The 26,819-nt window shown below is 43.8% G+C and overlaps 1 protein-coding gene across 2 annotated transcripts in view; it reads left to right on the plus strand.

The window, feature by feature from the left end:
* The window catches only part of GFRA1 (GDNF family receptor alpha 1), a 211,820-nt gene that overhangs the window by 172,557 nt on the left and 12,444 nt on the right, over positions 1-26,819 (plus strand). For both annotated transcript variants that reach the window (XM_007469604.1, XM_007469605.1), the window contains 2 exons: positions 2,050-2,184; positions 11,895-12,076. In XM_007469604.1, coding sequence (XP_007469666.1) covers positions 2,050-2,184; positions 11,895-12,076 — 317 coding nt within the window. The remainder of the gene's footprint in view (positions 1-2,049; positions 2,185-11,894; positions 12,077-26,819) is intronic.

Raw genomic sequence — 26,819 nt, forward strand, 5'->3', positions numbered from 1 at the left:
GGAAGAGCGACAGAGAGAGGCGGATCTGACCCAAGGATAAACGGGCAGCAGGAGGAAAGGAAGGGCTCTGGCTGCCAGGGCCGCAGAAGCCTGGGTGGCAGGGCTCGCTCACGATTGTCGTTTGAGAAGGAGCACGTAATGAAGACTGGGGAAGGATGAGGGAAATCACGGTTGTCAGAAGCCTCATGGCTCAGCCAGGGTGTGAGCGCCTGCCAGGATCACACAAGTCACCAGGCAGAAAGAAAGTCCCACCAAGAGTGACAGCTCAGACCAAATTCTTTGTCACCAGAGTGTCTCCAGTAAGAGCCACTGGGAAAATCACTGACTGTACTTAATGCAGGGATATTGCAGGTGCCTGCACACTCATCCCAACTTTTTTTTTGCAAGGATACCTGTCCTCTCTTGGGTGATACCATTCACCAGCTATTGACCATTCTCATGGATAGGTCCCATGAGCTTATCTCCCTTAAGTCAGCCCTCCAAATTTGCATTCACTCTCCCCTTTTCTTAAATAAAGTAGTCCCTAGTAGGATTATTTATCAACTATGGAATTACAGGTTTAAGAAATAACTGAGTTAAGTAAGGAGTGCTCATTGTAAAGAGTTTTTTTTAAAAAAATACAGAGAACGCAAAGGAGACAATGTTAAAGATGTACAGCCCCACTCCAGGATGTAATCACTATTTACACCTCAGTCCGTACCTTCTAGGTGCACATGCTCATGAAATACTCCATATGGCGCCAAGCCTCAGGGCTGTCAGGTGTTTCTGGCCTGAGGATGATGAAATCCTCATTATTTAAGGGAATAACTGGTTGAGACAATGCATTCTATGCACCAAAATTTATTTCTCTCTTGGGTCCAATTCTTTCCCTCCACTCTGGTCATTGGGTTCTAACTTCTCTCAGGACAAAGCTTGTTCCTACTTCTTCCAAATGTCAGGGATCCATTCTGGTGCCAGGCATACAGCAGGTGCTTAGTAGACATACTCTGACCTCTTCCCTCAGCGTTTGGGGTGCCCGTTCCTTTCTCACCCAAAGTTAGAAGCTTCTCTCTGCTGTGGGTTGACGTTTTCATCCCAAGGTATAATGGGACATTGTTTAGTTCAAGTCAATAAGGAATGTGGGGCAAAGAAGATATGCCCTTGACCCAGAAGAGCTTAAAAAGAATTTTTTTTCTGCTTCTGAACCAAATATATCCTGTGGCTCACTGGACTGCCTATTACTTCTTAATTCCACAAACTGTATAAAAACAGAAGGCTTCTTGGCATGAGTAGGCATTGCCTGGTGTGAGCCACCCAGGAGAAGACATTTGGGTCGTGCTACGTATAAACACATTGTTTATTTGTGCCAGTACAGAACTCATCAGAAGAACAATGAATACACAGGAAGATGTAGGCAAGAGTGACCACCCAGCATTTCTTTGAGGACTTTTGAGGACTCTTAAGACAATACTCTAGGAGCCATTGGCTTAGAGAATTTCCATTGTTTATTTCCAATTCCATCACAACTTGGAACACTGAATCAGTTGAGAGTCTAGTGAGCAGAGGCCCCCTTGTATACATCCAGAATGTGGGGTAACCCGTAAGGATAGCTTCTAAGCTTCTCTGGGTTACTCTGAAGGAGCCTATTGCTTCCGAGGGAAGTAGAGGCAAAGTCCTAAAAGGATTTTTTAAGATGTGTAAAACCAGCTGTATCTACTTATGAAGATTAATGACATTTTCAAGAAAATGCAAGGGATTTGGCAGTTCATGCATTCTGTTACTTCTCTCCTACTCCATGACATCCATACCATTTGTGCAGCGAAAAACACCCTGAGTGCAGCTCAAGGAGTTCTGTTAGAATTTTTTAAGTAAATGTGTAAATTATTTTATGTGCTCAAGATAAATTGCCAAGAAAATGCACTGTTTAACCTAATTTTCCACTCAGCAAACACAATGTTTGTAATTATCCACGGTGCATCCACTGTCATAGGAACATTTGTTTCTTTTTAGGCTCTAGGAAAGTTTATACCATCACACAAGAATAAAACGCCTTGTTTTCTACTCTTCTAGGTACAGTCATGACCCCCAACTACATAGACTCCAGTAGCCTCAGCGTGGCCCCCTGGTGTGACTGCAACAACAGTGGAAACGACCTGGAGGAGTGCTTGAAATTTCTGAATTTCTTCAAGGACAACACATGTCTTAGTGAGTTTCAAAAACAACAGACAACAAACACACAACATGTTTTCCCCTCTAAGTTCAAGCTGGCCCTTTGTGTTTCTTGTGTCTGCCTTCTCTCTCTCTCTCTCTCCCCCTCTCTCTCTCTCTCTCTCTCTCTCTCTCTCTCTGTGTGTGTGTGTGTGTGTGTGTGTGTGTGTGTGTGTGTGTCTCTTTTTTCCTGATTGCTGCCAGTGAATCCAGCTCCTTTTGGCCTCACTACGTAATGCAGTGGGGCCGGAGCAAGTGATGAACTAGGTGCTGCTAAGACGGCGAGTCCAGAGGCCCAGGAGAGTGAGAGATGCAAATAACCAAGGGTACATTGTGTGGGAAAGAACGTTTCTACCCACAGACGAGATTTTGATCTTGGCAACCAACCCCAAGTCAGTTCCAGCAGTTCTTAAACCTGGTCAGAGTATACAATGTGAGACGCTCAGACAAGTTAGATGGGGGTAGGCCTCCAAGGGCTCTCTGAGAAAAATTAGAATGTTAACATCAATAGCCCCCTGGATGTTCAGGGTTGGCTCCGAGGAGAAGCAACGGTTCTTGAGTGAGATCGGCTGGTGATGCAGCCAGGAGCTTCAGGAGGTCGGTTATCTCCGGAGATGAGCTGAGCCGGGGATGGGGGGAGGGCAGTGGGCTCTGCTTGGGAACAGTACTGGTTATCATTGCAGGGTCCTTTAGGCAACTTGGAAACATGTTTCCCAAAGGGAGAGGGTTAGAGAGAAATGTACGGGTGTGAGCGATGGGCCTCATCAGATGAACTCTGTAAGCACTGTGCCAGGTCTCCCTTCTGTCCACCGAGATGTGCACGCTCTAGGCGATGATCCAGCTGACATGCTTGAATACCTTACTCGCATTTTGCGGTGGCAGCCACCATTAACTTATCAGGTGCCTGTTCTATGTGCAAATTCAGTCTGTGAGAATTGTACCGTATACATTGTCGCACTGACTGTAACCTGCACCTAGGAGATGCAGGTGTTATCTCTATTTCACAGTTGAATAAATGGCTGGTATTCACCTAAACCAGCCATGCCAGAGATAGGATCCAAAGCCGGAGTTCCTTCCTCTGCAGCCCCCTGTGCCCTGAGGGCTTCTGTGTCAGCCCTGATATTGAAGGGTCTGATGGACAAGAACCCGTGCCTGCACATCGGGGACCAGGTATGACTTCCCAGTGGGAAGTGCGGACCAAGGTTCACCTACCCCTCTGAGTACTGTGCCCTCAGGTGACAATTTCTCCATGGTGCTCTGAGTGATTTCTAAAGAATTAGCAAACTATTTACTGCACGCACATGGGAAAGCTTTTAAGTGTTACTTCTAAAACCTCCTCATTTGTTTACTTTGTTGAAAAGACAAATCTTAGTGATTTGCTCAGTAGGTGCTTGGCTATAACCAAATGCTTTGATCATCTTAAAACTGAAACAAGCTTTTGGACACTTAAGTGAAATTTAAACCCATAAAACTAGTCTAAAGTATGGAGACATTTGCCAAGACATTGGGCACACCGTGGAACTACACCTTAAGCCTTTTATTTGGCCTTGACTAAAAAAAAAAAAGAAATATATATAAGCGCATGCACACACACACATACACACACACACACACACACACACATCCTCTTTTTCACATCCTGCACACTGTTCTGGCAGAACCCAAGTTTTAATGAAGATAAAGCAATGACAAAAGAGGTCAGTGTGAGAAGAAAGATTATACTCACTTAGGCTGGAAAACCACTGCCTCATAGAGAAATTAAAGTTGTCCCTGCTTAATATTATTTTGGTGAAGGGGATAATGGTATCTTATTGCTAATGACTTTTCAATAAAAATAAATGCGTTTGGTCTTCACTGGTGACCAAAGCCAGCCAGAATTTTTCATAGTCATTCCATTTATACTTTGATTAGGTGGAGCACAGCCTATCAAAGACACAGGGCTGTAAATTCAGTCTCTTGCAACAGGCCCTAGAGTAGAAGGAATTGGAATATGTAGATTCCAACCCAAACGCAATAACACAGTTCTGCTCCCTGCAAATTAACCAAAACCCTCCAGTTCCCCTATCGTGAGCATGATTCCAGCCTGTTGTTTACTTCTGGTAATTGGGGAGGAGACAGTTATTTTCAAGCCAAAGTACACGGCTGAGGTAAAGGGAAGAGAGCGGAATGGTCTGGGGTCAGAGATGAGACATCAGTTACTGTCACTCAAGTCCTTTTTCAGGTGACACCTTCGCCTCCCTGGGCCACGCCATCAAAACTCCAGTTCCCTGTTCCCATCCTGGTGCTCCCTGAACCCCACCTCTGCGTCATCTTCCTCCAAGCATTTCTCACCACCTAATGTATTATATACTTTACTTATTTGCCTCCCCAACCAGAATGTGACCTCCACGAGGACAGGGACTTTTGTCTCTTGCTGCTGTCATTGTTGTCCGCTGCCGATTCCCAGCACAGAGCAGTGACTGGCACTCAACAGATGTTCCATTGACACTTGAACAAATGAATGAGCAAGTGGACAAACTGTCTTCCCAAATGGCAAGGCAAACACGCTGGAAATCACAGACAGTTTCAACAAATGACATGGGTTTCCTGAGTCTACATGCCTTAAGAAGAAAAAGGAAGGTTTTGCTGTTTTCTTGTTGTTATCCTGGGTTATTTAAGGAAACTGGTCCCCCAAGTACCTCTTTCTTTACCTTCCTCCCACCCGTTAAGCCATGTCACATGGATGGGAGCATTAGAAGCATTGATATTAATTTGAAGCGGTTTCTTACAGCCTAAAAAACGTAGTTTTAGAAAGCAAGCTTCCAATTTGCTGAACTTAAAGGACAACAATTTTAGAACAAAATGTCCCTTCTAAGAGGAAGACTAGGCTTAAATTATTCTGTCTTGTATATCGAAAAATGCCAGCTAAGAGTCATATATTAAAAATTTACACATTCAGGTCCCAAATGGAAGAGTTTGATATCTTATACAATGAATATGAAATAAAAAATTCCTAAATCCACGCCAAAGCCCCAAGGACCTGATTCAAAACTGTTTTTTATTCGTCTTAGAGAGGAGAACAACACACAACCAACTTACTTGTGCCATAGAAACAATCTAGTCCCACGAAATTGTAATAGGATTTTAAAGTTTCACATTTTAAACTCTTCATTTAACAGGGCTGCTCCTTCCTAATTATGCAGATTTTGTTTGGACAACTGGGAGCATAAAGGGAAAAAATAATCTTCCTTAAATTTCCACTATATATTATTGATGAGGTTTGGGATAGATTTTTCTTTTAAAGAAACTGGTTTCGTTTGTATTTTGAGCAATGCTGGGCTCATAGTAGGTGCTCTGTGGTAGCGAATCACACTTTTTTGCTGTTTGATTTTACTGGCTGCCAAATTTCTATGAATGCCACTGAGTTACCCCAGTATGATAATTAGGGATGTGGTACTTAAGAAAAACACTAAATAGACTCCCTCTTTCGAGAACACCGGGATCACAACTAACTGCTGAACGATCATCGACACGAAGACACTGGAATTCACCAATAAAGATACCCCACATCCAAAGACAAAGGAGAAGCCACAGTGAGATGGTAGGAGGGGTGCAATCACAATAAAATCAAATCCCAAAACTGCTGGGTGGGTGACTCACAAACTGGAGAACACTTATACAGAAGTCCACCCACTGGAGCGAAGGTTCTCAGCCCCACGTCAGGCTTCCAACCCTGGGGGTCCGGAAATGGGACGAGGAATTCCTAGAGAATCAGACTTTGAAGGCTAGTGGGCTTTGATTGAAGAGCTTTGACAGGACTGGGGGAAACAGAGACTCCACTCTTGGAGGGCACACACAAAGTAGTGTGTGCATTGGGACCCAGGGGAAGGAGCAGTGACCCCATAGGAGACTGAACCAGACCTACCTGCTAGTGTTGGAGGGCCTCCTGCAGAGGCGGGGGGTGGTTGTCTCACCGTGAGGACAAGGACACTGGCAGCAGAAGTTCTGGGAAGTACTCCTTGCCGTGAGCCCTCCCAGAGTCCACCATTAGCCCCACCAAAGAGCCCGGGTAGGCTCCAGTGTTGGGTCACCTCAGGCCAAACAACCAACAGGGAGGGAACCCAGCCGCACCCATCAGTAGACAAGTGGATTAAAGTTTTACTGAGCTCTGCCCACCAGAGCAACAGCCCACTCTACCCACCACCAGTCCCTCCCATCAGGAAACTGCCACAAGCCTCTTAGCCTCATCTACCAGAGGGCAGACAGCAGAAGCAAGAAGAACTACAATCCTGCAGCCTGTGGAACAAAAACCACATTCACAGAAAGATAAATGAGATGAAAAGGCAGAGGGCTATGTACCAGATGAAGGAACAAGATAAAACCCCAGAAAAACAACTAAATGAAGTGGAGATAGGCAACCTTCCAGAAAAAGAATTCAGAATAATGATAGTGAAGATGATCCAGGACCTCGGACAAAAAAATGGAAGCAAAGATCGAGAAGATGCAAGAAATGTTTAACAAAGATCTAGAAGAATTAAAGAACAAACAAACAGAGATGAACAATACAATAACTGAAATGAAAAATACACTAGAAGGAATCAATAGCAGAATAACTGAGGCAGAAGAACGGATAAGTGACCTGGAAGACAGAATGGTGGAATTCACTGCTGTGGAACAGAATAAAGAAAAAAGAATGAAAAGAAATGAAGACAGCTTAAGAGACCTCTGGGACAATCTTAAACGCAACAACATTCATGTTATAGGGGTCCCAGTAGGAGAAGAGAGAGAGAAAGGACCCAAGGAAATATTTGAAGAGATTATAGTCGAAAACTTCCCTAACATGGAAAAGGAAATAGCCACCCAAGTCCAGGAAGTGCAGAGAGTCCCATACAGGATAAACCCAAGGAGAAACACGCCGAGACACATAGTAATCAAATTGGCAAAAATTAAAGACAAAGAAAAATTATTGAAAGCAGCAAGGGAAAAATGACAAATAACATACAAGGGAACTCCTATAAGGTTAATGGCTGATTTCTCAGTAGAAACTCTGCAAGCCAGAAGGGAGTGGCATGATATACTTAAAGTAATGAAAGGGAAGAACCTACAACCAAATTACCCAGCAAGGATATCACTCAGATTCGATGGAGAAATCAAAAGTTTTACAGACAAGCAAAAGCTAAGAGAATTCAGCACCACCAAACCAGCTCTACAAAAAATGCTAAAGGAACTTCTCTAAGTGGGAAACACAAGAGAAGAAAAGGACCTACAAAAACAAACCCAAAACAATTAAGAAAATGGTAATAGGAACATACATATCGATAATTACCTTAACCATGAATGGATTAAATGCTGCAACCACAAGACACAGGCTTGCTGAATGGTTACAAAAACAAGACCCACATATATGCTGTCTACAAGAGACCCACTTCAGACCTAGGGACACATACAGACTGAAAGTGAGGGGATGGAAAAAGATATTCCCTGCAAATGGAAACCAAAAGAAAGCTGGAGTAGCAATACTCATATCAGATAAAATAGACTTTAAAATAAAGACTATTACAAGAGACAAAGAAGGACACTACATAATGATCAAGGGATCAATCCAAGAAGAAGATATAACAATTATAAATTATTATGCACCCAACATAGGGGCACCTCAATAAAAAAGGCAACTGCTAACAGCTCTAAAAGAGGAAATCGACAGTAACACAGTAATAGTGGGGGACGTTAATACCTCACTTAAACCAACGGACAGATCATCCAAAATGAAAATAAATAAGGAAACACAAGCTTTAAATAACACAATAGACCAGATAGATTTAACTGATATTTATAGGAGACTCCATCCAGAAACAACAGATTATACTTTCTTCTCCAGTGTGCACAGCACATTCTCCAGGATACATCACATCTTGGGTCACAAATTAAGCCTCGGTAAATTTAAGAAAATTGAAATCATATCAAGCACCTTTTCTGACCACAACGCTATGAGATTAGAAATCAATTGCTGGGGGAAAAAATGTAAAAAACACAAACACACGGAGACTAAACAACACGTTACTAAATAACCAAGGGATCACTGAAGAAATCAAAGAGGAAATCAAAAAATGCCTAGAGACAAATGATAATGAAAACACGATGATCCAAAACCTATGGGATACAGCAAAATCAGTTCTAAGAGGGAAGCTTATAGCTATTCAAGACTACCTCAAGAAACAAGAAAAATCTCAAATAAACAATCTAATGTTACACCTAAAGGAACTAGAGAAAGATGAACAAACAAAACCCAAAGTTAGCAGAAGGAAAGAAATCATCAAGATCAGAGCAGAAACAAAAGAAATAGAAACAAAGAAAACAATAGCAAAGATCAATAAAACTAAAAGCTGTTTCTTTGAGAAGATAAACAAAAGTGATAAACCATTAGCCAAACTCATAAAGAAAAAGAGAGAGAGGACTCAAATCAATACGATTAGAAATGAAAAAGGAGAAGTTACAACAGACACCACAGAAGCAACTCTATGCCAATAAAAAGGACAACCTGGAAGAAATGGACAAATTCTTAGAAAGGTATAACCTTCCAAGACTGAACCAGGAAGAAATAGAAAATATGAACAGACCAGTCACAGGTAATGAAATTGAAACTGTGATTTAAAAGTTTCCAACAAACAAACGTCCAGGACCAGATGGCTTCACAGGTGAATTCTATCAAGTATTTAGAGAAGAGCTAACACCCATCCTTCTCAAACTCTTCCAAAATATAGCAGAGGGAGGAACACTCCCAAACTCATTCTACGAGGCCACCATCACCTTGATACCAAAACCAGACAAGGATGTCACAAAAAAGGAAAACTACAGGCCAATATCACTGATGAACATAGATGCAAAAATCCTCAACAAAATACTAGCAAACAGAATCCAACAGCACATTAAAAGGATCATACACCATGATCAAGTGGGGTTTATTCCAGGAATGCAAGGATTCTTCAATATACGCAAATCTATCAATGTGATTAACCATATTAACAAATTGAAGGAGAAAAACCATATGATCATCTCAATAGATGCAGAGAAAGCTTTTGACAAAATTCAACACCCATTTATGATAAAAACTCTCCAGAAAGTGGGCATAGAGGGAACCTACCTCAACATAATAAAGGCCATATATGACAAACCCACAGCAAACATCATTCTCAGTAGTGAAAAACTGCAAGCATTTCCTCGAAGATCAGGAACGAGACAAGGATGTCCACTCTCACCACTATTATTCAACATAATTTTGGAAGTCCTAGTCACGGCAATCAGAGAAGAAAAAGAAATAAAAGTAATACAGATTGGAAAAGAAGAAGTAAAGCTGTCACTGTTTGCAGATGACATGATACTATACATAGAGAATCCTAAAGATGCCACCAGAAAACTACTAGAGCTAATCAATGAATTTGGTAAAGTTGCAGAATACAAAATTAATACATAGAAATCTCTTGCATTCCTATACACTAATGATGAAAAATCTGAAAGTGAAATCAAGAAAACACTCCCATTTACCATTGCAACAAAAAGAATAAAATATCTAGGAATAAACCTACCTAAGGAGACAAAAGACCTGTATGCAGAAAATTATAAGACACTGATGAAAGAAATTAAAGATGATACAAACAGATGGAGAGATATACCATGTTCTTGGATTGGAAGAATCAACATTGTGAAAATGACTCTACTTCCCAAAGCAATCTATAGATTCAATGCAATCCCTATCAAACTACCACTGGCATTTTTCACAGAACTAGAACAAAAAATTTCACAATTTGTATGGAAACACAAAAGAAAAGACCCCAAAGAGCCAAAGCAGTCTTGAGGGAAAAAACGGAGGTGGAGGAATCAGACTCCCTGACTTCAGACTATACTACAAATCTACAGTAATCAAGACAATATGATACTGTCACAAAAACAGAAATATAGATCAATAGAGCAGGATACAAAGCCCAGAGATAAACCCACGCACCTATGGTCAACTAATCTATGACAAAGAAGGCAAGGATATACAGTGGAGTAAAGACAGTCTCTTCAATAAGTGGTGCTGAGAAAACTGGACAGCTACATGTAAAAGAATGAAATTAGAACACTCCCTAACAACATATACAAAAATAAACTCAAAATAGATTAGAGGCCTAAATGTAAAACCGGGCAGTATAAAACTCTTAGAGGAAAACATAGGAAGAACACTCTTTGTCATAAATCACAGCAAGATCTTTTTTGATCCACCTCCTAGAGTAATGGAAATAAAAACAAAACTACACAAATGGGACCTAATGAAACTTAAAAGCTTTTGCTCAGCAAAGGAAACCATAAAGAAGACAAAAGGAAAACCCTCAGAATGGGAGAAAATATTTGCAAAGGAATCAACGGACAAAGGATTAGTCTCCACAATATATAAACAGCTCATGTAGCTCAATATTAAAAAAACAGACAACCGAATCCAAAAATGGGCAGAAGTCCTAAATAAACATTTCTCCAAAGAAGACATACAGATGGCCAACAGGCAAATGAAAAGATGCTCAACATCACTAACTGTTAGAGAAATGCAAATCAAAACTACAATGAGGTATTACCTCACACAAGTTAGAATGGGCATCATCAGAAACTCTACAAACAAATGCTGGAGAGGGTGTGGAGAAAAGGGAACCCTCTTGCACTGTTGGTGGGAATGTAAATTGATACAGCCACTATGGAGAACAGTATGGAGGTTCCTTAAAAAAAACTAAAAATAGACCTACCATATGACCCAGCAATCCCACTACTGGGCATATACCCAGAGAAAACCATAATTCAAAAAGACACATGCACCCCAATGTTCATTGCAGCACTATTTACAATAGCCAGGTCATGGAAGCAGCCTAATGCCCATCGACAGATGAATGGATAAAGAAGATGTGGTACATATATACAATGGAATATTACTCAGCCATAAAAAGGAACGAAATTGGGTCATTTGTAGAGACGTGGATGCATTTGTAGACTGTCATACAGAATGAAGTAAGTCAGAAAGAGAAAAACAAAGATATTAACACATATATGTGGAACCTAGAAAATGGTACAGATGAACCGGTTTGCAGAGCAGAAATTGAGACACAGAAGTAGAGAAAAAAACGTATGGACACCAGGGGGTGAAAGCGGTGGGGGTGGGGGGGTGGTTTGATGAATTGGGAGATTGGGATTGACATGTATACACTGATGTGTATAAAATGGATGACTAATAAGAGCCTGCTGTATAAAAGAATAAATTAAAAAAAGAAAATACAGAAAACAAGCAAAAACACTAAATAGTTTGCTTTTAGTATAGAATTTTGACACAAGCATTTTCTTGGAAGATGGAACATTGACTGTGATCCCAAATAACAGGTCTGAGTCTGGCTTTCAAAAGGCTCGACTGATGGGTGTTTCAGGGTAAGGATCTTGCTCCACACCTGATACATGAATAGGGACACAATACATATTTGTTGTACTTAGAGCATAGCTAAGTGTCCAGCTCAGGGTTTAATGAATGAATTAATTTTTGAGCACCTGACCCATGGCTGGCTTTCAGCATGTGGAGGGTGGATGGATGGATGGGTTTTGTTCACAGAAGCCCAGTGCTCTCATCAGAATTTCTAGTGTGCCTCTCTGCCTTCATGTAGACTGTCTGTTACATTTGCTGCTTGACTAAAATTGGATTTTCTCCTGTTTTACTGCAGAAAATGCAATTCAAGCCTTTGGCAATGGCTCAGATGTGACCGTGTGGCAGCCAGCCCTCCCAGTTCAGACCACCACTGCCACCACCACCACAGCCTTCCGGGTCAAGAACAAGCCCCTGGGGCCAGCAGGCTCTGAGAATGAAATCCCCACTCATGTTTTACCACCTTGTGCAAATTTACAGGTAAGGGTAGGGGCCTGAGCTCCCTGTCAGTGCTTACTTCTGCGGGGAACACAGGTGCATTTTCTGAAATGCATTTAGAGATGGAGGGAGAATGATAGAATGCTGCTCAGGTTTGAGTCTCAAAAGTGCATTTTAACCATGAGAGATGGAGACCGTGATGTTCTCTAGAGTGGAGAGAAGGGTGGGCTCTGGAACTGACTCTGCCATTGACGAGGGCTGGGGCTTTGGTAGGTTCAGTCTCCTATGGGGTCACTGCTCCTTTCCCTGCATCCTGATGCACACACTACTTTGTGTGTGCCCTCCAAGAGTGGAATCTCTGTTTCCCCCAGTCCTGTCAAAGTCCTGCAATCAAATCCCGCTAGCCTTCAAAGTCTGATTCTCTAGGAATTCCTCCTCCTGTTGCTTGAGCCCCAGATTGGGAAGCCTGATGTGGGGCTCAGAACATTCACTCCAGTGGGTGGACTTCTGTGGTATAAGTGTTCTCCAGTTTATGAGTCACCCACCCAGCAGTTTTGGGATTTGATTTTATTGTGATTGCACCCCTCCTACCATCTCATTGTGGCTTCTCCTTTGTCTTTGGATGTGGGGTATCTTTTTTGGTGAATTCCAGTGTCTTTGTGTCGATGATCGTTCAGCAGTTAGTTGTGATTCTGGTGTTCTCTCAAGAGGGAGTGAGAGCATGTCCTTCTACTCCGCCATCTTGAACCAGTCTCCCTCTTCTGCCCATTTTTTAATCGGACTGTTGATTTCTTTGATGTTGAGTTGTATGAGCTGTTTATATATGTTGGATATTAATCCCTTGTCAGTCATATCATTTGCAAACATTTTCTCCCGTTCAGTGGGTTGTCTTGGGGGCTCTTGGCTTTGTCAACATCATTGCCATTTAGACTGAATGTGGAATATTTAACTCTATCTAAAGATAAGCCAGAGACAGTGTTACTATCAAAGTGTTAAGGCAAATGTAGCTTCCTACTCGGGTTCATTCTTCAGGAAGCAGAAGGAGATGCTCTTTCGTGGTTTGAGGAGCTGTGAGGCACTGCACTGAAAACCCCTCGTGTGAATCGAGTCCAGTGAGAACGGCCCAAAGACTTCTTTGGAGTTGATTCAGAGCTCCAAGAGAAAGAACCACAATGACTTACAAACAGTCGTTTCCTAACTTTAGTCAAAGCAGAGTATTGATTCTGCCTTTTTGTTGATTTTTTTCATCATAATGAGTATTCAGCTATTTTGGAACATATTCATATACTCACCGAGTATTTTCACACACTTCACCTCTTCGGATGTTACCCTCCTGACAGCTGCTAGAGAGATGCCTTGATTGTGTTGTTACTGGAGCCTTGGAGGACATGGGGCTCAGCAAGGGGGACGCTTTGGCTTGAGCCTGCAGAACCAGCGAGTCACAGAACCAGCCCTGGAATCTAGAGGCTTGTGTTCTTTCCACGGTTCTTCCTCGATTTGAGAGGCAGCAGTGACCACATGGTGACTTCTGCCTCCTGCCATGCCAGGGGAGGGGACCTGTGCCAGGCACTGTGCTGTCACTTCACACTTGTCACTGGAATCCATCCTCCCATCTCCCCACCACCCCCGGCCCAGGCCCTGCCGAGGATCAGCCTCACCAGAACACTCACCAGAAACTTCTCTGCCAAATACCTTCTTGACTCACAACCCAGTCTGTGTCCTAGAACGTATTCGGGCAGTTTTTCCACTTGTGATTTGCTTGCTATCTTCTCACCCGCAGCACTCGCCTCTTTTTCTTAGTTATCCTACCTGCCATTCAGCTGAGCTTTAGTCTCTGTCTTTGTCCTCCTGGGTCCCCACCAACACACACCATCATATACACCCACACACAAGCCTGAGGAGAAGGCGGGTAGGGAAGACACAAGCTAAGGTCAACCAGATGTTCTTCATACTTCTAAAGTGTTTCCTGAGCCCTTCCCATCTCCAGTGCACTGTGCAGGAAATGCCAGAACTAGGAGGAAGCTTGGGGAATATTATGGCATCTAACTGCCCCATCCTGCAGTACAGCCCTGCGGTTCAGGGAGGGGGAGTGACTTGCACTAAGTCCCCCAGCTGGTTAGAGGTGGGTCTAGAGGCAGACATAGCACCACAGAGCATAGTTTCTTTTTTATCTTTGGCCAGGCCTCAGCGTCCTGCTTCCTCTTAGGTCAGCCTTCTGTTCTCGTCTGGTCCACTCAGCTTCCAGCATCTGTAAAGACAGGTGGCCAGATGAGGGTAAGACCCTGTTAGGATGAGCTGATGACAGTGGCCAGAGGTGGTTCCTGACCACAAGAAGAGGCAAGCTTTGGCTTCAGCGAAACCGGTTTCTTCTCTGCTCGTGTCTAAGTGCACAGAGCATGATGGCAGAGGCAGTGTTCACCCTGTTTATTAAGCTCCTTTTGTGTTCTGGAAACTTCATGGAGATGGGCATTCAAAAAAAATTCTGTCCTCAGTGAACGTACAAATAGTGGGCAAGATGCAGCTTGTCAGCATTTTTGGAAGGTCAGACTCAGTTAATAGATGGCATCTCAGAAGAATACTCATCACTGGAAACTCAGTGAAATTAGTTTCCCCTATGAGAGAGGAGTCTGACAGCCACGCGGAGGTGTTCTCCGCATCTCCCTGCCCCCGGCCCCACCAGATCACCGGGCTTCTGATTCTCGGGGTACAGTGCTTGGCTTGGTCACATGGTATTTACCTCCAACAAGATCTGCCTGACCACCCCTCCCTGTCAGGGGGACTCTGTGCCACTGCAAGGTCACCCTGGCAATGTCAGGGGAGACGAGCTCTTTTCCCAAGAAACAGCCTTTCCTTCTGCTGTATTAGTGATAGGAACTCTGCCTCATAAACAGAGGGGCAAAGTAAAATTAAAGTAAAAACTAAAGCATGATGTTTCTCTCAGGGCTTCCATTTAACTTCTCAGCACAGGGGGAAATGGAGACGTGGGAACACCAAGGAAGGAGGGGCGGCCACACCTCTCTCCCCGATGACACACACACAATCCACACATCTTGGAGCTAAACAGCATTTTACTTCTAGGGAGCTCTTAAGGGTTCCACAAAACCTCACCTTACCTCCTGCGATGACTACCTGTCTGAGCCCATTTTTGCACGCATGAGGCCGGGGGTGAGGGCTTGGGTTTTACAGCCGAGCCTGTGTGCGGACCCAGGCTCTTGCCCTTACCAGCATCATGACCTCTCCAAGCCTCTGCTTCCTCATCTACAAAATGTTACGACTGCCTAGCTGCTAGATTAAGAGGATTAAATGGGGGTAATGTTTCAGTGCTTGGGACAGAGTGAATACTCCAGAATGTCACATGCAATGCTTAATCCCAAGTCAGTTGGCCATTTGGCCCTTTGCAAGAGATGGATGGTGGCGTTGTGCCTTGCTTGGGGTGTTACACTAGGGAACATTGGTGTGAGCTGCACTAACAGGTATATAGTGTGTTTCATTTTGCAAAACATTTCGCATGCATTGTGCCCTCTAGTCCTCACAACAGCCCACAAAGTCAGGCATGATAAACATCCTTCTCTTTTACAGATGAGGCAAATGAGGCAGGGACAGGCTAGGAACATAACTGAGATCACACAGTAATTCTGTAGTAGGGCTAGGATTTCTGACTCTGAGGCCAGTGTACTTTTTGCCTTGTTCCATGACCTTGGACAACCTGGGCTCTTTCTTTGAATTAGGAATGGGCAGAGAGTAAGAAGTAAAAAAATAGTAAAGGAGGTCATGCAGTATTTGTCTTTCTGTGTCTGGCTTATTTCACTTTGTATAATGTCCTCCAGGTTTGTGATCTTATTTATATGTGGATTCTAAAAAAGTTGAACTTTTTAAAGCAGAGACTAGAATGGTGGTTACCAGGGACTGGGGGTGGGGAAATGGGGAGGTGTTGGTTATAGGGTACAAACTTTCAGACATGCAAGTTGAACAAGATCTGGATACATAGAGCACGGTGACTATAGTTAGCAGTACCATATTATATACTTGAAATTCGCCAAGAGAGTACATCTTAGTTGTTCTTACCCCACCCCCCAAAATGGTAACTATGTGAGGTGATGAATATGTTAATTAGCTTGATGGCGGTAAACCTGTCACAATGTATACATATATCAAAACATCAAGTTGTATGCCTGAAGTAAATACAATTATTATTTGTCAATTATACCTCAATAAATCTGGGGGCGGGGAATAATAGTAAAAGAGGAAGGGAGAAGCTGGATTTGAGAGACCCATATGTCCCAGTGCTTCCTGAAGGGGGTGCTTCAAATCATTGGAAAAACAGAAAGCTTGTAGGCTGGGATGCTTCATGCTGAAATCCCAGCAGACAGGGTATAGGGGAAAGACTAAAAGTTTGCCACTAAAATTTGTTGCAGCTTGATTATCTCTTTAGAGTGACCTATATTAAGAATGGTTGAAAGAATCACTGGAAGCCAGAGGATTGGGGGTGAGTGGGTGAGTGATGAGAGGGGACTTAGCCTATGAGAATGTGGTCCCTGGCCTTGATTTAAGACTCTTGCTTCAACGTAGGGCTCCCAGGAGACTTATTCTTCCCATCTGTCCTTCCTTTGCCTGCCTGGCTATCTTCAGATAAATTACCATTTGCCAGGGGGTCCTAGAAATATCTTAGAGTGGCGTTTGTCCCAGCCACACGTGTCATTACTCAGAATAGAACTGAGTTAAACCAGCTTGGGATCCATTGGTAACAGATTTGGAGCAAGTCAACTATCTTTGGCAGCTCTAAAGTTCACTACCCTCGAGAAGCACCCTCTTGTAATATTTTTAAATATACAATAATATGAGAAAACTCTGAGGGACTTGGGTTTCTGTCTTAACATTTGAGATAGATTTCCCCTTGGAAGGGAAGAAATAAGAATAAACATTTTCAAAAATCAGCTTCAAAGTGTAATTATCAACAAACCAAACACAATTCTGTTTGGGGAAAATGAGTGGCCTTGCGTGTGGTGTATATGGGACTCATCTGCAGTTCCTATGAAAGGCTCAGCTTTAAAAAAAAGGAAAGTTGGTTGATTAGTATAAAATGTCATGGAAAAGTCCAAGAGCTATCCCCCTGAGATGATAAAATACCAGGTTTTGGGTAACCAGCCAAGCTCCCATGTCAGGATTAATTGGCAGGCATATTAGTAACAAGCATGATGCAGGCTGTGCTATTGCTGGCATATCGCTTTGACTTGCACAAAGAGGTCACATGACAAAAAAACGTTAAGAATCCTACCAATTATTTCATCTTCTGTGCACTTGAGTGGTCTGGTAGCTGGAAAAGCTCAGAATATTTAAATCAAATGGACTGTACTTGTCACTTATTTAAAGTAAATTTGGGAAGTGTAGGTGTTGGAAAAATCTCTATTTTGCATTATTATACATCACTTAACTCTGGTGGCTTAAAGTGAAGACCTCTTAAAGTGGACTTTAGGCCCTTGATTTCCATGGTCAAATAGGGTTGTAGAAACTTGGGGAATACAGCCTTGGGACTAAGGCTGAGGACCCCTGAGAAGTTTTCACTGTCTCTGTGCTTTTCCTCAGGAAGAGATGTGACGTGTGACCGAGAGGAGAAAGTCTGATGGACGGGGGCACACATTCAGAGCAGGGCAGGCAGAAGGGTATAGGTAGCCGTGAGCACCTCCTGGGGGCTCCAGGGAACAGGGTGAGCCACATCCAAAGTCAGTTTTTTTGTGAACCAAATAAAACATATCTATGGGCTTCCCTGGTGGCGCAGTGGTTGGGAGTCTGCCTGCCAATGCAGGGGACGCGGGTTCGCGTCCTGGTCTGGGAAGATCCCACATGCCACGGGGCAACTGGGCCCGTGAGCCACAATCACTGAGCCTGCGCGTCTGGAGCCTGTGCTCCGCAACAAGAGAGGCCACGATAGTGAGAGGCCCGCGCACCGCGATGAAGAGTGGCTCCCGCTTGCCACAACTAGAGAAAGCCCTCGCACAGAAACGAAGACGCAACACAGCCATAAATAAATAAATAAATAAATTATTAAAAGAAAAAAAAACATATCTATGAGTGAGACATGGAGGTACAGCAATTGTGGATCTCAAGTTTACGTCTCCTCCGCTCATCTTAATGGGACTTTTAAGCAGCGTTCTGTAGAAAAAGGAATTCGCAAAGCAGCTTTCTCAGTCATAAAAGAGATGTGAGCAGGGTCCAAATGAATAGCTTTTGCAAGAATGCTTACTGCTAAAGTTAGCAGTGCAAAGGCTCCCTGTCCCTTTACCCCCCCTTCGCAATTGTGTCACCTACTTTGGCAGACTATGCTAGCCCTAAGAGGAACAGTGCTGGCCATCTGTGGGCCATGGGGGCAAACGCCTTGAGGTGGGCATCTTTCCTGGAGCAGAGAACCTGGATTCAGTGGATTTCAGTCTAGGTCTGTACGTCCCTGGCCTCCCAGGAAAGCCTCAGTACAATCCCTCTCTTGGCCAAGTACAGTTTGAAGCTTATAGAAATGCACTGGGCACTTGTATGTTGTAGCACAACGTTTACAGATTGGTAGTAGGGGCAGGGGGCAGATGAGCTTTGGCTCCTTAACACCTGCTTATAACCTGTTTAACTCCTACATATGAAGAATATTTGAATATTGAATTAGAACACTGAAGATTAGAATACTGCAAAAATCTCTATCTGAAACAAGGCCTTCCATCCTGGAGGAACAGCATGTGTTACCCCCTCACCGCTCCGGTACCTCTTCAGACCTAAACAGAGTCCATCTGTACTGGATAGGGCCAGACCAGACTGGAAATGATTTTGAAGCTCTTCCCAGGGCCAAACCCCACAAGTCTCAATGTGGCAAGAAGGTGGTTATCCAAACCTGCTGAATACCCAGGACTCCACTGGCTGTGACCAAGTGAAAATTTTAAGTGTTGAGTTTAAAAAGGAAAGCTGCCAGTGGGTGTTTTGTAAATCATTTGTGCCAGCAGGCTGACCCCATTTGTCAGCTAATCCTGGAAATACAGGAGGTAAATTTAAATCTTCTAGCATGAAGCACTTAATCAATATTCTAAATGTTTTTCTTGCAATTTATGCTAGCAGAGCAATGGGGAGCTTTGGCGTCCTCTTAATGTTCTGGAGAAGCGTACTTGAGAGCAAGGCCAGGGTGGTGGGATTTTGCACAGGCTGACTGGTGGGAAGGTGGGAAGCTGGAAGGAGATGAAGAGAGGCGCTTATTTCCACACCAGGCCCGTAGCGCGGGGATACTCATCCCCTGTACTCACGCCACCCTTGCCAGTGGTTAAAGCCACCCTCCGGTACCTCCATTTCACCCTGTGGCTGACAGCCTAGGAGTTGCTTTGCTGGGGGGTAGCATGAGCTTTGGAGTTGGTTGAACTGGTGTGAGGTTCCCAGCTCACTTCCTATTGCTCTGTGACCTGGGTCATGTTTCTTACCGTCTCTGAATGTCTCCTTCAAGCTATCACCCACCTCTGGGGTTTGTTGTGAGGATTAAAGAACTAATGCCAGTATGCAGAGGGCCTAGCACGACTGGCCAACCCTCTGCACTTGGAAGTGGACACCACTGTTATCGTGGTTTGGTGACACATGTTAGAGCTTTAACTGTGGACCCTGGGGCCATATAGGAAGGTTGTTCCCAGGGATTGGGGTGGGGGTAGGGACACATGGATGGAAAAAGATGGAGCTCTTTCGGTTTTGCTTCCTTCATTTGTAAGAAGGCTTTGAACCGAGTGATATCCTGCTGGTTCTAAGATGCGGTCATTGTAGAAAGTCCCAAGGATGGAGGGGAAGGGGTGGGATATTCTATGGACACCAGGCCAAGAAGAGAAGGAAACCACAAGACAATAAAGAAAGGATCAGGTCTTGAACTGGGCTAAGAACTGTTTCAGATTCCATCTCTCCATGCGCAGGAGTCTCTCAAGAGATCCTCCTAACAATCAGATTCTTGGTGCTGTGAACTTGGAGCTGTGACAGTAGTCAGGTCTTGGTCCAGCCTGGGTGTCAGAGTATGACCACCTGCCAGAGGCCATTGCCATATCTCTTTAACTAGTGCTGACAGTGGGAAGAGGTGACACAACTGTAAACAGGAAACACTCTTATTTGCAGAAAAGATGGTATTTGAGAGCTAGCCCTGCCTCTTAGCCTCAAAGACCAGGAATTTACAGGCTTTCCCATACTGCATTCCACCAGTGCTATTGTTTGCTTAATATTCATCTTTAAACTCAGTATCGAAATATACTGTTAATAACATTTGTGAAACGTGAATCAATGCAATAGCTCTCTCTATATTAAAAAGTCATTATATAAATATTAAAATGAAAGCAGTAAAAATGTTTTTATGCCACCTAAATAAAGTCATATACACCACTGGTTCCCAAACCCCACTTTGGGAAACATTACAAACGATCTAATCGTATGACAGATCCTAGAGCTATTTTCTTCGGTAACTTGCATCACCTCTGCTTTTTGTGTTTTTGTATTAATAAAGCATATATGCAAATAGTACTTTCCATGGGTCAAGTACTACTCTAAGCACACTATATAAATACATATATATTTGTATGTGTGCATATATACGTATATATATAAACTAATTTTGACAGTAACTTCATGAGGTCAGTGCTATTATTATTCCCATTTCTCCGACAGTAGACCTGAGACACAGAGAGGCTTGATCAGAAGAGAAATAGAACAGCAGCATGTTTCTCCTCTATGCATTTTAACTGGCTACACTGTAATACCTAAATCGGAGCATTTTACCTTTTTGTTTCTGGATAACATTATTCATTCAATAGAGACTAAATCAGTCCCTAAATTCTTGTCGAACATCTGGCAGATTGAGGTGCCAGGCCGGGTCATAAACAAGCATAAAGGAAGCGAATGATGCCTATTCTAACACCAGCTGGCATCCTGCAGTACAACTCACTTTTGACACTGGCCCCCTGGTTAGCACAGATACTGCAGGTTAAGGGCATGGTCCCCAACAAGACTGCCCACTTCAGATGCCAGCCATACTTCAGGAGTTCCCAGTCTCTTCTAACGAACTGGCTACACACTTAGGTGTTCCCATGATGCCCTCAGGTTCAATTCCCTAGAATGACTAAGAACTCAGGAAAGCACTATACTTACAAGTACAGTTTTATTTTAAAGGGTACAAATCAGGATAAGCCAAATGAAGAGACACTTAAGCCGAAGCCTGGGAAGAGAGCTTCCATGCCCCCTCCCTGTGAAATTCCTGTGGGATTCAGGCATGCCACCCTCCCAGCGCATCAGTGTGTTCATCAGCCAGGGTGCTCCACTGAGCCTCAGTGACCAGTTTTTATTGGGGTTCATTATATAGGCATGGTTGATTGATCCATTGGGCATGTGATTGAACGCAATATTTGATTCCTGTTTGCTCCCTGGAGGTCAGGAGATCAGGCTGACCTCATGTGGCTCAAAGCCCCAACCCCTTGACCCACAGTTGGTCTAAACAGAACCATAACCATAACCATAATCAAAACACTCCTATCACTCATGAACTTCCAAGGGTTTAGAACTTATCTCCTAGGAACCGGGAATAAAAGTTAGCAGAATTTTAATTTTAATTCTAGGGACACACTGTGAAACTTCTCACAAGGAAGCTGGAGTTGAAATTTTGAGCATGGGCTCACTTCACCACTTACCAGCCATGAAGCCCTGGGCAAATTACTTATCCTCTCTGCCTCAGTTTTATCACCTGTGCAATGAGGATGGCAGTAAGATTGCCTCCTCGGGTATTATGAGGATTAAATGTGATCCTACTTGTCATGCATTCTCAGGACAGTGCTCTGCCCTGAGGAAGATTTTATTAGCTGTAAGCTTCAAAGGGCTTTTAGCACTTGAGTATCACTGGCCCCCTTTGTCCCACCTTTAGTAACAGAGAAGTGCTCCAAGGGGCCAGGCTAAACTGTGCATTGCTTGTGGGTCCTGTTTTCCAGTGGCTTTTTTTGATATTGGTGGCCTATGGGGCTTTGCACCTGTAGGGTAAATGAGAAAATGTGAGGCCTTGTCACAGTGATGGTTTTGAAATATAGTTTAGTGTCAGATGCCTCTCCAGGGGAAGTCACTTGCTTCCCTGGCATCTTTGCTGAAGATGGGCTACACACCTCACTACCAATCGTGGAAACTTCAATAAAGGTTGTTTAGTGACTTCTTGGCTATGAACTGAACGGATCTCCAGATCAGGCTTACTCAACCTCAGCCCCACTGCCCTTTGGCCTGGTAATTCTTTGTTGTGGGGCTGCCCTGTGCCTTGTAGGATGTTGATCAGCACCCCGGCCTCTACCCTCTAGATGCCAGGAGCCCCTTTCCCCGACTGTGATAACCAAAGATGTCCCGCCACACAGCAAACGTCCCCTGCAGGACAAAATCGCCCCTGGTTGAAGACCACTGCCTGGGAAACGAGTGCTGCCTCAAAAACCCCCTTTTCTTTCTGCCAACATGGAAAATGGAGGCATGTAAGAGTCTTTTCAGGTTTCCTTCTCCCTGGAGGGGCTTCAGGAGATTGAAGAGTAGACGGGTGCATTGGACCAAATCTTTCCTAATTCGTGCCAGCGCGAACAATGAAACGGGGCTCTGGTGACCACGTGATGCCCAACTGGGGACACTTAAATTAATTTCCCCAAGGCAGCACTCCCCTCAGAGTGACACCCGGGGTAGAGACTTATACGTGGTGTTAACCGAGGCTCTTGACCAGGTTCCCTTAATACAGGGGCCCGCAGGAGTCCGCGGCCTTCGGAACCTCCCACCCTCACCCTGTCTGCATCCAGCATCCCAGATGAGTACCCTGCAGGTGACATGTCAAAGGAGACTTTTGCTGGACGACCACAGTAGATGGAAGTGCTTATACCAAACCACACCTGGGTTTCTCATGCAAGGACTTTGAGGATGGGGGAGTTTTAGGAGGGGCTGAGATTGACGGCTGACCAGACAGATCAGCACTGAGCCTTTAGCACATGCACTGAATCTAAATGATTGTGGCTTCTAGATGCCGTTTCCTGGGCCTTTTGTTTAAGAAAATGGTCTTGGTGCAGCATGTTTTTTGTGGCATTTGGTTTATGGTTTCTGTGAGGTTGCCATCATTTCTGTGTAATCCACAGTGTTTTCTAGCACCCACTGTTGTTTTCGTTTCATAAAGAAAATTCCAAATCTTGGCTATACCTAGCATTTCCTTCGCATAATGCTCTCCTGCTTAGAGCGAGTTTAAGTCCTGGGAGAAATGAGCTGTGGGAGGGTCTTACGTTAGCAGAAGTGCGAAGCCACAGGGCACACCACCCAGGCTGCTTCTGGGCTCCCCTGGCAGCCTCCTGACGGAGCTCAGGACCAGCCTGCCAAGTGGCCCTGGGGCCCTGTGTGATGGGCCCAGCTACTCGCAGCAATGGAGAGACTGACAGTGGCCTCCTGGGATTTAATCTTCCTGGCTTTAGGTGCCAGCGGATGAGCTCAGAGGGAAGCTACATCCCAGAATCCACCCGTGTTAGCCCTGGGAGGAAATAGGCTGTTGTAAAAACACTTTTTGAAATAACTGCTTATAGAGTGTTTTCAAAGCCCTTCATCCAGGAGAGTGCTTGAATTCAGAGCTCAAAATTGGGTATTACTCTCTTAAGGCTGCCATACAGTCCAGGATGCCAAAAGGCATTTTCAGCTGTGTATTCAAACCCTATTGGAAATGGAAACTTGCAGGGTATAACTGGTACCAAAAAACAGGAATTTCGTCTCGGAGGCCCGGCTTCCTAGCAGGTACATATGCATATCACCCTATATCACAGAGTGCAGTGTCATACATTATATTCGTTTGCTGGGGCTGCCATAACAAAGTACCATAACTGGGTGGCTAAAACAACAGAAATGTATTTCTCACAGTTTTGGAGGCTGGAAACCCAAGGTCAAGGTGTCAACAGGTTTGGTTTCTCCTGAGGCCTCTCTCCTTGGCTTGCAGATGGCTGCCTTCTTGCTGTGTCCTCACATGGCCTTTCTTCTGTGTGTGTGCACCCTGGTGTCTGTGTGTCCAAATTTCCTCTTTGTATAAGGATACCAGTCAGATTGGATGAGGGCCTGCCCTAATGACCTCATTATAACTTAATCACCTCTTTAAAGACCCTGTCTCCATCCATAGTCAGTCACACCCTGAGGTACTAAAGGTTAGGACTTCAACTTATGAATTTTTGAGGGACACCATACAGCCCGTAACATACATGTAAGTGGCAGGTACTCAGCAACTAAACATCTGACATTTAAAAAATCTCACCTATGGGGTGACTTTAAGGGGAGAATATTGCTATTACCAGAAGCATTTCCTCAATCCCCAGGGCCCTGCTAAGTGTCACCTGTACAGCCTTTGAATATGAGAGGCTCTGACTGTTGGCTGGTTCTGTGGTGGAAGGAATGTGGGGAAAGGCACCTCCCTCAGGGGACCAGCTATCTCACCCAGCCTGCAAACTTCAGGTGTTGTCTGCCTTGCTGAATCAGATGCTATCAGATTTCGGGCTTCTGCAGACTTAATTCAAGTAACGGTTTCTTTGTGAGTGGCATATTTGCATTGTAGCAAACTTTGGTTCAACATATTGTTAGAATACACAATACTGTAATTTAAGATATTTTACCAGCAGTAAAGGGTTTTATAATTCATTTAAAAAGTTGTAATGGGCTTGAGCATCTTCATTATAGTTTAATAATACAGCATTTTATACCTGGCTGTAAATTTTCAGATTACGGTTTTAGCAATTGTACAATTCTATTTTACAGTTTAATAATTGTTCAAATGAAGGAGAGTGTAAAGTTCCTAAAAACCAATTTAATGACTTAGAAAAATAGCCTTTATGAAAATCTATTGTACACCTTTAATGAACCCAAATGTCACCTTTTCGACAAAGGCAGATCGCGGCATCTATTTTTCTCAACCACAAAGCCCTGCAAATTAAGCACGTGGAGTGCAGTATCTCTGAGTTATAATTTTTCTTTTTTCCTCTTTTTTTTTTTTTTTTTTCTTTTACATGATCTTGAAAAGGCTGGTCAAATGAATGCTGTCTTTTACTCTATCAGATATGCCAGTACTTTATTGGGTTAAATCCTCTATTACTGATAGCCATATCTTTAGGGAACAACAATATTTACTGCATTTTCATAATTAAGTAGTATTATGAACTGTCCAAGTATTCAAGTGAGAGTGCTAGATATTAGCAGAAAGCAGTAAAAATAGAAATAGTCCCTGTTCTGTAAGATTTTCACATTGGACCACCACTGCTTTGAATAAAAGGCCTCCCAAAGCACTCAAAAATATTATCCATGTAATTTCTCCGTAGTTCTATGAAGAAAGAAGAATAGCTCTATATTTGGGGGATTTTGTTTTTGTTTATAAATATGAATACCTGAAGCACTTGAAAGGGAACACAAAGGAATATTTTGCCAAAGAAAACTGAGGGTAGGCTGAGGTACTCCCATTTCTCCATCCACCTATTCATCCAAATAATGCATCAGAGGCAAGTGCCAGGTTCTCACCTAGATTTTGGAGATACAGAAAGAATATTTACCCAACTTACCTCTTTTATCCCTAATCTCCTAGAGCTCGAATAAGCCTATTGCCCCCACAGGGTGAACAGCAGCCAGGTCAGAAGAGCTTCAGTAGGAACAGGGAGTGAATTGGTTTTCTCTTAAGAAGGTTCTTTATTTTACAAATGGCCCCCTGTTCTCACCACTTCAACCCCAACTCTTAACTCTAATCAGGTCTCTTATCTATGCCTCCAATTAACCCCTACGTCACCATTCTGTGAAGTAAGTGGCAAAATGGGGAGGCCTACGTTATCATATAATTGTACACTATCGTTACGCTTAATAAAAGTGTTGGCATATAGCATCAGGGAGAAGGCACTGTGTCATCTTGTCACTGGAATTGTAATTCACGGTATTATATTTCTGGGATTTTCCGGGGTGTATTGTCAGACCACTAAAGTCAATAAATAGGAGGCCCCGAACCAGGTACACAAACACGGTAACCATGGAACTTATGGAGCATACCTTGGGGATGCGGTCCCAGGATCCTTGGGTGCAGTGAGATTCTTCAGCGAGCCAGCTCTGGCTCAGAGCCCTGTTTCTGTTACAGAGAAACGGCAACAGTCAGAGGAAGTCCCATGTGGCTGGGCTCCTTCCTCTTTAAGGTGCAGTCCAGGGACTTGGGGCCCACAGTCCGTTTCTGCTTTGTGTTACATGCAGCTGTGTCTGTGATGTGGGTGGCGGGGAGGCTGGCTCTGAGCTGCCCGCCTGAGAAGAAAGCACGGGAGAGGTCACCGGCAGGGGCTGCAGCCCCTCTCCTGCATCACCCCAAGATGACACGGGGTTCTAGTTGCCTCACCCTTCTTAGTCAGCTCCAGAGAATTTCTAGTTGAAGTTTGGTGTTGCTTAAGAACAACATAAGGCTGTGCATCCCAACAGCATTTGGGTATCTTTTGCCAGGTCACGGTCATCTCAGCAATGAGGCCACAGCTGGAGGGTATTCTTGCTGCCCAGGGACAGGCATTTGCTCCAGGCTTCAGCTGTTGTCTGCACCTATTCCCGGCCCCAGCACACGGCACCCCCTACGTTATATCAGGGTGAACGTAGCACTTAGTGATTCTGAGTTCCTTTGGAGAGTCAAGGCAGCACCATCATTTGTTTTACTCCAAAACCAAGCTCACTTTCAGGTCATATAACTCAAGCCTTGCTGTTCCGACGCTTGACAAGGGATCGTGCAGACAGTAGGCAAACAGTGGCATGGTTATTT

This window comes from Lipotes vexillifer, unplaced genomic scaffold, assembly GCF_000442215.2.
Source record: "Lipotes vexillifer unplaced genomic scaffold, Lipotes_vexillifer_v1.1 scaffold240, whole genome shotgun sequence".
NCBI classification, from domain to species: domain Eukaryota; kingdom Metazoa; phylum Chordata; class Mammalia; order Artiodactyla; family Lipotidae; genus Lipotes; species Lipotes vexillifer.